The 11,830-nt window shown below is 41.2% G+C and overlaps 1 protein-coding gene across 1 annotated transcript in view; it reads left to right on the forward strand.

Annotated features, from left to right (window-relative positions):
• Upp2 (uridine phosphorylase 2) overlaps positions 1-11,830 on the forward strand; it is a 34,200-nt gene that overhangs the window by 9,077 nt on the left and 13,293 nt on the right. The window contains 3 exon segments of the mRNA XM_029568017.1: positions 5,455-5,613; positions 8,395-8,413; positions 8,416-8,505. Of these exon segments, the coding sequence (XP_029423877.1) occupies positions 5,455-5,613; positions 8,395-8,413; positions 8,416-8,505 (268 nt within the window).

The raw sequence follows: 11,830 nt of genomic DNA on the forward strand, positions 1-11,830 counted from the left end.
AAGGAAGGAAGGAAGGAAGGAAGGAAGGAAGGAAGGAAGGAAGGGAGGGGGATCTGCGATGTCCATTGTTATTTGGTGCTCTGCTGTCTCCTCCCTCCATCTCTAGGGGAGCACATGTGAGTGTTTCCGCATTTCCTGGCAGCAGCACAACCTGCCCTTTCCTTTCCCCATTCCCAACTCCAGCTCCTTGCCTTTGTGTGGCCTACATCCTTCTCCGGCTTCATCTTTTGTGTGTGTGTGTGTGTGTGTGTGTGTGTGTGTGTGTGTGTGTCTTTTTGAGACAGGGTCTCCCTGTAGCCCCAGCTGTCCTGGAACTCGTTATGTAGACCAGGCTGGCCTCAAACTCACAGAGGTCTGCCTGTCTCTGCCTCCCGAGTGCTGGGATTAAAGGCGTGCGCCACCACGCCCCGCCCAGCTTCATCTTTTTAATGTAACCTCTGCATCTTCTACTGCTTCTTATATTTAGGCTCCAAGAATCTTTAATCAAAGCTGCCTGTGGTACTCAACAACTGGATTTTACCTGAATTCAAATGTTAGGTGAGAGGTTCATGCCTCATAGTGATTTTTCTCAGGATCTTTATCTAGGGATGATCCCGAAAAATAGAAGGCCGATCATAATTAATAAAGTAAGATACACTAGAATTAAATAAATTAAGAAGAAAGGAGTTTTTTGATGCAGAGTGGTCTATTAGCTGTGTGTTTAGGAATCTGTCTCTCCTCTGCCATTCATGGAATGCCTTCTTGGTATCTGGTCTTTGATGACTGGGATAGTGTACTATTCAGTCCCCATAGAAACTAATGGGTAGCTATGGTCTTCACTTTATAGATGAGGAAACTGGGGATCCAGAATGTATGTGGTATTATAACATACATGATACGTTCATCTGTCTGCAGTAGGTACAGCTGGGAAAGAAAATGCTGGGATTAAACCTAGGTTTCTTTGATAAAACATCTACTGGTTCTTCCTGTATTTTTTAAGCACTACAGTTTGGTACTCTAACTTTCTGGGAAACCATTGGAGTAGATGAACTTGTTTTAGAGATGAGAAAATTGAGAATAGCACATATTATGTGCATGCAGGCATGTATGCACACACATGAGTGCCAATGGTTTCATCTCTGTTATAATCCCAGAAGGTAGAACTTTACCTTCCTACCTCTCTGCCTGGCTGGATTTACATCAGTGCATTTGCCCACTCTGTTTGTCAGAACCACTATCGAATCTTAAATGCTCTACCCACCAGTAGATTCGCTTGACTAAAAGACATGCTCCATTTAGGATATGTTTTGTCCTTCCAGAGAACAACGCTAATGATCCTTCTACTTTGATGAACAGGAGCAAAAATTTTGGTGTGTGCGTGTGTAGATTCAGAATCAGGTAACATGAGACAATCAAGAGTGGAGCCAGAGTGTTTTGGGGAAGGAGGTGAATGGGCTGTATGTTCACAGATGGTTTCCTCAGCAACTTACCTTCATCCAGCCACTTTCTCATTTGAGAGTGAGAACACTGAAGGTTCAATTTCTTGAGTCACTTAAATACCAGGGCAGAAATTCTGGCTAAAAAACAAGGACATAATCCACCAATATTTGAAAACTCAGCCTTGTCCCCCAAAGATGGTGATCATTATTAATAGCACTAACTTAAAAGGGAGAGAAAACTCTAGGGTGTGCAGTTTGAGCCTGAAAGAGCTGGGTATGGTGGAATATGCCTGTAATCTCTGTGATCAGAGCACTTGGAAGGTGGAGGCAGGAGGGTCAGGAGTTCAAGGTTGGTTTTGGCTACATAGTAAGAATACAACCTGGGTTACATGAGACCCTGTCACTAACAAAAAAACAAACCCAAAGGACTCTGACAATCACCCTGCTCCTTCATATCTTTGCTATATTTTTAAGGTTTTCCTACTGCTACTACATGGTCTCAGTGGCTTCATACAGTGCAAATTGACTTCTCACTTTATCAAGTGTAAAGCAAATGTTCCTGGCTGATGGATGGCTCCCATCCAAGGGGAGGTCCAGGGGCCTGGGCTTCTTGCTTCTTGTTGCTCTGGCACCTTCAAGGTGTTTCTCTGGAAGTTTCCCTGGGTGTCCACTCCCATCCAGCAGATGGCAGAGGATGACATGGAGAATCACCAACATATCCCCATGGAATGGAGGCATCTATGGGTTAGGCGGGAAGTGGCATGTTTCACGTCTGTTCACGTCTAGTGGCTGGAACCCAGGCATATGGCCTTGTCTAGCTGGAAGTTAGCGTTAACTATGAGTCCAGAGAGCAGAGGAAGCAGACTTGGCACTGAACTCATCAGTCTCTGCCATACTCACTGGAAATGGAAACAATTGGAAAATACAGTAGAGGATGCTAGGAAATTATTATTCAAACTCAGTATCCAAATATATCTTTTATCATGTCTTCATAGATGCCTTTTATAAAATCACTAACTGGTACCCTTTAATTCATCCAAGAAAATTTAAGTAACATGGAAAACCACTGCTTTATAAGACTGTGTAATATGCATTTAAAATGTTTACATTCTTTCTTCATGCAAAATCCACAAACTGCAATTATGTACTAAATTAACACAACATAACAGTCTTTTGAGCTACTAGGGGTATTTGAAAGTGGCTTTGTTCTAGAGATCATTAAACAAAGTACTCAACGTATTTTTATGATGCTTTTACTCCCTACCAATGTACTTCTGTCTTCTTTGTTAAAACCTGGACAAAGATCATCTTGTTAGGAACATTATAAATCACAGTCACTGTCACTGAAGGCCGATGTTGGTTGGTGGTCCTCAGCTGTATGTTGTTTCTCATTAAAGCAACCAGACTGAAAATTGCATCTGCAGGTAATGCTTAGTAATCCTGATTTAGGAGTCAGCTTCAAGAGCTGAGCTGCGTCTGTTTATGCATCTCATCTTTATGTCTCCAGAGATATGCAGAATTCCTGTTGATTACAGCAATATCTACAGTTCAAAGCTGAACTCAAACCACAGGCTATTTTAACATCTGTTTCAGTTTTATGGTCAATCTGAATAGTTGTAATTTACACATGCTGGCACCACACAAATGAATTTATTTTCAAACTACTGTATTTTATATATTAAAAAGAACCTCCTTGTACTCAGCTCTTGAGTCAGATCTACTACTCAAAGCAAGAAAGGAGAAAAACCATGAACAATCAATAATAACAGACATTCACCTTAAACAATGGTCTGCCTTACCCCCCTTGCTGCCCAGTCTGTGTTGCAGTACATCACTTAAGGCCCCATCAGAGAAATTCTTGGAAGCCTCGGGAAAGACAACAGTAAGGGTAGTCAAGAAGCAGAGGGCCCAGATTAAAGGATAATTATGTCCTAGAATTGAGAATGAGTGCGTGCCATGCATGGGAATTATTGCTAAGTGGAAGCAGAATGCATTGTGTAATCAGACCACCCAGTACTTACAGTCAGTCCTTTGCACGTGGGACTGCCTACTCTGCAACCTCAGTTAGGAATTGGCTTAGACCTTCATGCCTGTGAAGGACCTCACCACTCTTTCTCAGATCCTCTGTCCAATGCTGCCCACATCAACCAGGAACCACTAACTACCCCCAACCCCAGAGGATTTGAATGAGCTTCATTTGTATGGAATTCTGTAATAGAATAAGTGAGCTCTAAAGGAGGACCAGGAAATTGTTACCTGATATGGAAAGTAGAAGTCCTTATTTGTGGACACTGAGAAACAGAATCTGTGTGAGTTCCGTCTTTGGCCGTTTGCAATCCCATTTCAACCTGACTAAGCCCTCAGAGCACTGGAGATGATGGTCTGAGGCACATAGAAATTTCATATGTGACACTGAGCAAGTTGGTTAATCAGGGATAGGGCTGGAACTCAAAGCCAGGTTCGCCTAAATTCAGAGGGTGGGCACTCAGATTCTTGGACAGCACTGGGCTTCCCAATACACCCACAGTGTAGCATCAGTTTCTGGGTAACTTTCTACCTGACACCTCACCTTTCTGTGCACACTGCTGCTTTCCTTCTTCCTGGCCTTAAGATCCTCTGCTGTTGCTCGTCCTCTGTTGCTGACCCCAGCCTGGTGTTTACCCAGCTGTCTACTCAGCTGTGCCAGCAATAAGCCATACTGCTACCATGTCTGGCATCTTTTCCCATCCTTGGGGCTCATGTATCCCTAACAGCTTTCTGCATTAGCAATTATAATTGTGTTTTGAGAAAATGTCTCAGTGCATAGCTCAGGCTGGCCTCCAACTCACATTGCAATCCAGGCTGCCCTCAAACTCACAATCCTCTTGTGTCCACATTCAGAATATTGATTATAGATATGTACCACTGTGCCCAGCTAAACAACTGCTAATTTTATACCATATTTTATTAGATATGACACCTTTTAAAAAAATTTATTGAATTTTTGTGAATTTTATACAATAGTTCTTAATCAAATTTAGACCCTCTCCCCCATCCATGTCCCCACATACTCCCCCCACCAGACCCCATGCATTCTGTCATATATGTTAAGTCCTATCTGGTCAAGCATTTGTGCTCAGATGTCCTTTGGTATAAGTTTATCCACTGAGGTCTAGCCAGCTTATCTAGAGATCTTAAGGAAGATGTACTCTCCTAACAGTAATCAGTTGCCAACAGCTCCCATGCTGGGGCTAGCCTGCCACCCATTCCCCTCCCTCCACGCTGGGCCCTTATCTGATTGAGTTGTCATGGGTCTTGTGTGTGACTGCCTATTGCTGAAAGTTCACATAAGGAAGCTTCCAGTGGCCTGAAAGTCTCCGTTTCCCTATGTTCATGCACCAAAGCCTTTGATCACAACATCTACCCTAATTTCACAGATACTAAAATATGACAAAAACAAAACCCAGTCACTGGAATGGATGAAATACTACAGTACACCTCTGGTCTTACAAAAATAAGCCTTGGTCCATGAAAACTCTTCTCAACGATGAGTGGAAGTCTTGACATGAGTCCTTTAAAGTTCTTAGTTGTCATAGTACATTTTTCAATAGGAGCTTATGGTTGGGATGGGGAATTGGAAAATACCAGTAGAGCTGGCAGCTGTTCCTTGGCTCTACCATCACTTACATTTCACATCCTTGGTATTTCACTCTGAGCAACTGTGGTCTGAGTGCCCACCACCAGGCTGATGATATCAGTTATGATACAGGCTGATGCTATGATAAACAAAACCACCAGGAAATACTCTTTGAACAATGTCAACACTTACTATGATGTGATTTTCTTCACTAATTTAGTACATAAATCATCGCACCTGGTTGTCTTTTTTTATAGGTTAATGATGCAAATTAACTAATTCACAAACACAACCTAGGACATCTAAACACACTCTGAAGTAAATTAACTATGCAGTAAAATAAAAAACATCAAAGCTGAATTCTGACCTTTCTTCTTTTCCCAGTTATTACATTAGGGACTTCTTTGTTTTTATTGACAGTTTGTCTGCGTTGGCGGAAGCCCCAACAGAATGAAAGCATTTGCACTGTTTATGCACGAGGAGCTCGGGCTGGAGGGAGATGGTAAAGACATTGAAGATATCTGTGCAGGGACAGACAGATACTGCATGTTCAAAATTGGCCCTGTGCTATCCGTCAGTGTAAGTAGAGGCTGGCTGGAGACTAAGCTGGGACTGTCTACATACAGTTCTCTTCCCCCTCTGCTTGCACTCTCACATAAGGAATGCATGCACGACTGCAAAATATCTTCAGGGCAGAGCAGAGCATGCAGGGTCACCTGTATGTTTGGTTACTACTTAACTAGTCAAGCTAAAAAAAAAAAAAAAACTCCAACCCCTTTTTCTTTTTTAATATTTTATTTATTCTATTTACTTTGTGTGTATGAGTGTATGGCCTACATGTATGTAAGTGCACTTGTGAGTGCAGTGCCTGTGGGGGTCAGAAGAGGGTGTCAAACCCCCTGGGAACTGGAGTTAAAGATGGTTGTTAGCTGCTGTGTGGGTGCTGGGAACCCAATCTAGGTCCTCTGTAAGACCAGCCAGTGCTCTTAAACTACTGAGCCATCTCTCCAGCCCCTCAATCCCTCTTTCTATTTTGAATTGCTTATTATGTTCACCTTTCCAGTTGTTTTCACTCCTCTGTCCTTAATCCAGCTTTGGGAATGCTGAACTTTTAGTACAAGGCAAATTTTCAGAATGATTAGTGTTTAATACTAGCACATTTGCTGAAAAGCAACAAACAAAGATCTTGTGACTTGCTCTCCTCTCATTTAGAATATGCTGGCATATCTGGACACGGTATGTCTGAAGAGAAGATGAAAACAGAATAATTCACAGACAGTTCCCCTCTGTGTCTGCACACAGCCACCCACTCTGTCTGCTCAGATTGTCCCTCTGCACAGGCCTGTACTCTGAAGCAAAAGCTGGAGGCTAGCAATATGTGTACACTGCAGCGTTAGCAGGGGTCATTAGCAGGGCGCAGGGTGTGAGCCCAACAGGTGTGACAATTGTAAAGCTCTGAGCTGTAAGTAGCCTCTATACCAGGGGATAGTCACCATTCATTGATCACTCAAATTACTCAGTGGTAGAGTGTTGACCATAGAGCAGCCTGGAGTAACACAAGAAAAAGTGTAGTGTACAGTATCACTGGGGCAGTCAAGCTGATCTCCCCTAGAGGCCAAGAATGCCTGAAACCTGTTTTGGCAGCAAATAGCAGAATTCATTCATTTATTAATTTGTTCATTCAATAAATATTATAGAATGTCTGCATTAGAAGGGGCTGAATATCCCTGATACTGTCTTGTTAACTTTTCAGTTAAAGTCTTTTATATTTGTTTTATATTTGTCTATAATTATTTGTTCTTTTTTTGTATAGTAAATAAAGATAAAAATAGTAAAATTTACCCAAAAAAGTGAAACTACCCTGAATGAGCAGAAAGCTTCAGTATAATGTATCAAGCTAGCAAACAGACTGACCCTGGTGTCCTGTCAGGGAGAATGACCTAAATGCTTGAGCCACTCAGAATACTAAGCAGCCCTTTGAAGAGTCAGTCCTCCTTTCTAGTAGACCTCGGTGGGGAAGGGGTGGGAGGGAGGGAGGGAGGGGGAGAGAGAGAGAGAGAGAGAGAGAGAGAGAGAGAGAGAGAGAGAGAGAGAGAGAGAGAGAAAGAGATATCTTTCTAAGACGCAGAGAGAAGAGATTTTAATAGAAACATAGAAATCCATTTGTAATTTTATCATCATACTGAAAGACAAGCGCTGATCATAAAGTTACCACATTTCTGATTTAGAAGGAATATAATAGATAAAGTAATAACTCATCCTGTTAATTTACAGTTGAGAAAAATGATACTTTATTCATTCATTAGTTGTAGAGCCTATACCGAGACCTGAAACTTGTTAATCTTGAGCACACAAATCAATACAGATTTGATTCCTGGCTCCGGGAGTCTTATGATGCTTTCAGATATCAGAGCATATTGGATGGAAATCAAAACACGGTGATGCCAGAGGCTCAGAGCTTCTATGGTATAATATTGTTGACAATGAGGAGGGAGCTCAGGTACAGCTCCAATGGTTTTCCAAAATCTCTGTACCCATGGCCAATACACAAAGGTTCAACTCTGCTGTCAGGCTAGAAATGAACTAGCCACTAATGTAAACTCAGGTCAAATTTCTACAAATCACAATATGGAAAATCTTTCTGGAGAGTTGTTAGAACTTAATATAACCACTGGGAATCCCTAAATCCTCCAGTCTGTGTAGACCCCTCTTCTGGTGACATTGGCTGCACTGATCTAAATACTGAAGTCAGGCTATCATCATGATCTACAGCACTTTAAATTTGCTCAGATGTTCAACATAAGCTTCAAATTCTTAAGTGGGAATTGAAGCCACATTTTTCTCTTAGAGTCCTTCGGAATGCACATGGAATTATCAGCAAATGATCAAGGTCACACTTGAACAAAGAACTAATTCACTATTTCATTTGCTAGTTTGAAGTAAGACTAGTAACATGGAAGCCAGATATGTTTCCTCCATTTCATGTCAATTGTGGGGAAAAAACAAAACAAAAACAAAACCAATCTCGTCACAGAAGCTCACTGGAAAGAACTCCATGGAGAGGTGAGAAACGGGCTGCTCTGGCACACCTGTACGCTGTACCATCCCACCTCTGCTCTTGACAGTGAGGAGTTGGGTTCAACTGACAGCAAGATGCCTCTCTCTGGTTCTCACAGATGGACACATCCATCAGCATGCCATACAGGCATCAGAGTTGACTTATATTTTTCTCAGCACCCGCACAATCTTAATGATTATGTAAATTTATACAAGGGCTGTTAACTTGTAATGAAGAAAAAAATACGTCCTGCTCACTTACGCATTTGTGAGATGCATAATGACTCTCTCTTCTCTCAACAGCATGGGATGGGCATCCCCTCCCTATTATGCTGCACGAACTCATCAAATTACTGCACCACGCACGCTGCTGTGACGTTACCATGATCAGAATTGGAACGTCAGGAGGAATCGGTGAGATGGATTGATTTCTACCATTTAAGCTGAAAGATTCTTCATACATCTTTGTGTACACCGAAATACTTAAAGCCTGACAGAAACACAGATGGGCTGCAAAGTGTTGGGAAGTTGGACTTGAGGATTTAGGGAAACCTGTCCACATTTTCTTTTTCTCTTCTTTAACTCCATGGAATCCTGGAGGGAGAGATCCCGCTGCTGCTGTCCAAATGGCCTTAGATATTCATACAAAAAAAAAAAAAAAGAGAAGACGGGTTAGAAAATAGTTTTTTATAATAAGTTTTGAGCCTGAGAAATTTATGTGACAGAAATAGGTGTGTTTGCCTCTTTTATCTACTAAGTAGCAGACCACACTACTTTTGACTCATCTCAGTGGTTACAGCGCTTCTCTTGGCTTTTACTCATCAGCATAGCAGAACTTTTAGGGAGGCCCAGTGACTACTTAAGCTTGTCCAAGTGCCTCCCATCATCTCTTTTCTTTCTCTGTTGGTCAGTCAGCTGCAAAAGGGCCTTCTACATATTTTGATATTGCCAGGGTGTCATTTCATCTGTCACTACATGCAAATGTAGGCACACCATTGTAAATGGAAAGGTCTGGTTGATAGAGAGACAAGAATACATAAATAAAAAAAAAATACGGATTTTTTTTTTTCCTCAGAGAAATGCCTTAGAATTACACAAGCAAGCATTTTGGAGCAAGAAGAGATCTCATAAAACCTCAAAGAAAGAACTAGAAAAATGGCACACTCAATATCACACTCAGAAAACACTGTGACTAAAAGTGGGCAGGTTGAAAAAGGATCATAGCTTTCTGCAGCTGTAATCCAAGAATAATGTCCAGCTAAAGCCCTTCACATGTGGAAGAAAGGATATTTGTGGAGCCTCTTCCAAATGGAAAAGGAAAATATAAACAATCAGTGTTGGTCAAACATCCTTCTAGACAGTTGATTGTCTATCAGTAACTCAATAATCAGTGGCAGGCAGCAGTGTACCTGGGGATGACATGGATACCATTACTGAGGCTACTAGTGATTCCTGGGATGTGGGATACAGTGACCTGTCTCCTTAGCTCACATCTATGTGCTGTGCCCTCCTGACTACTAGAGTTGCCACTTGATATTGATGAGCACCCAGCAAGTTATTCTGATGACCATCCACTCAAGGTCATTGTTTTGAGTTTTATGGCAACCTGGCATAAACTACAAGACAGAACCACAATCATGACAAAGGCTTGCGGAACAGAGGTCACTTAAATGATTGTGCTGGTGCAAATAGCTTGGTTTTGAAGTTGCGTCTTCTTTAAGAACTCTATAACCAAGATGGGTTCACTTGATTTGTTTCAAGCAACGTTGTATTTGAACATGGAAGATACAGATATCACTTACTCTTTTGCTGACATGTCAGTCCTTAAATGAGCAAACATATCTTGATAAGGAAAAAGTGTTCAGTTAAAAAAGTGTTTTTGCTTGTGAGAGATCTTAACTGATATAAATGCTCTACTGCATCTAAATTTTAAAGTGGTGTGAGGAAAACACTATTTGGATCCATGCATTTTCGACTTCCTTCTCAGTTGTTTTCCTGTTCTTAGGACATTGTGAATAATTCAAGGAGTCACAATGGCCTACTTGTTTGTAAGTCACAAACAATGGCTTAGTTTAAAAAGTATCTGAGCCATCAAAGCTCTATCTTCAGAAATTACTATGACAATAGCCTTTAGTTTTCAATTTGACACAACCTAGCACCCCCTGGGAAGAGCGTGTCAGTGAGAGATTATATACATTTGGTTGGCCTATGGCCATGTTGGTGTGGGGTTGTCTAAATTAATTGATGTGGGAAGACCCAGCCCACTGTGAGTGGACCCATTTCCAAGGCAGGTGTTCTGAATTGTGTATGAATGGAGAAATTGAGCTGAGCACAAGCAAGCAAGCAGGCATATACACATTTGTTTCTCTCCCTGCTCTTGACAATGGTGTGACTAGGTTCTTTGAGTTCCTACCCTGATTTCTCCACTTTGATGGACTGTAACCTGGAAGTACAAGCTAAATAAACCCTCTCTTCCCTAAGTTGCTTTTTGTCAGGGCATTATCACAGCACAGAAATTAAACTAAAACAGCTACCTTGGGTCTCTAGCTAGAAATTCAAAGTGTTCTGTAAGTAGAGTTTACTTTAATCAATAGTGAAATTTATACTGCACAGGATTAAGTGTATGTTCCACAGTAGGGACTGGTAACAATTTCCTGGAAAGTGTCAGATAAACCATGTGGTTAATGCTACAACTTCTAAATGCTACTCCATAGCTCAGAACTAGCAAGAACAGTATGTAAATGAGCATATGTGATAATGACACAGTAATGCTTTATTTACTAAAACAGGTGAGATGTGGCCTATGGTCTAGAGTTTATAGACCTCTGTTCTATGGTATCCTTACAGAAATATTTATTCATTGATCAAATTTCTATTGCATTCTCATCATGTGACAGGTACAGTACTAGACCTGGGGAGAGAGCACTGAACTGACAATGTTCTTCACCATAACAGCTTATGTTCTATCAGAAAAATAAACAAATGACTAAAAATTGTGATGAGTGTTAGGAGAAAGCGTGTCTAGGGCACTGTTTAGACGTATCTTGTTATTCAGGCTCTCAGTAGAAATCAGTGGATCAAAAGGTGGGTGGGTCACAGTGGGATTTGGGGGAATTTCCTATAACCTGTTTATGCTTATTTATTTATTTATTTATTTATTTATTTATTTATTTATTTGTGCTTACTTCCTTGGTTCTCCCTTCCTGGTTCAGAGCTCTTGAAGGAAGTGATGTCAGCAGGCACATAAGGAATGCTGGTGTTAGTGTGATAGAAGGGATCAAGAATGTGTTCCAGGCAGGGAGAGTTGGCAGAAAATAGCTTCTCAGTGAGCCGAGGCCCTGTGAGCAAGCCAGACTTTGCAGCAATGGAAGGTCAGCCAAGGGGCCTAATTTACATGGAATTAGGGAGAACAGGGAACCTGTATGATGAGAATCTGAAAGAAGAGAAGAGAGAGCTGCCAAGAAATTATAGTAATCAGGAGTTGCAGGGAGATTAAGTATCAAGCAGTCACATCACTATACGAAAGCTACTTGCTGCCAGGCTCATTTTGTTTATTTCTGACCTAATTTATTCAAATTTGAGCCTGAAGGCTGGTACTAATTTACATGTCCAAGAGTCATGTTTGTCTTGAAATTCAAACCTCATCACATTGTAAATAGGAATCTGGAAAGACGGCCAATGAAAATGCCTGTTCTGAATGTTACTGGATTGCATCCAGAAAAAAAAAAAAAAAAAAAAA

Source organism: Nannospalax galili, unplaced genomic scaffold (assembly GCF_000622305.1).
Source record: "Nannospalax galili isolate Female #2095 unplaced genomic scaffold, S.galili_v1.0 scaffold640, whole genome shotgun sequence".
Classification (NCBI taxonomy): domain Eukaryota; kingdom Metazoa; phylum Chordata; class Mammalia; order Rodentia; family Spalacidae; genus Nannospalax; species Nannospalax galili.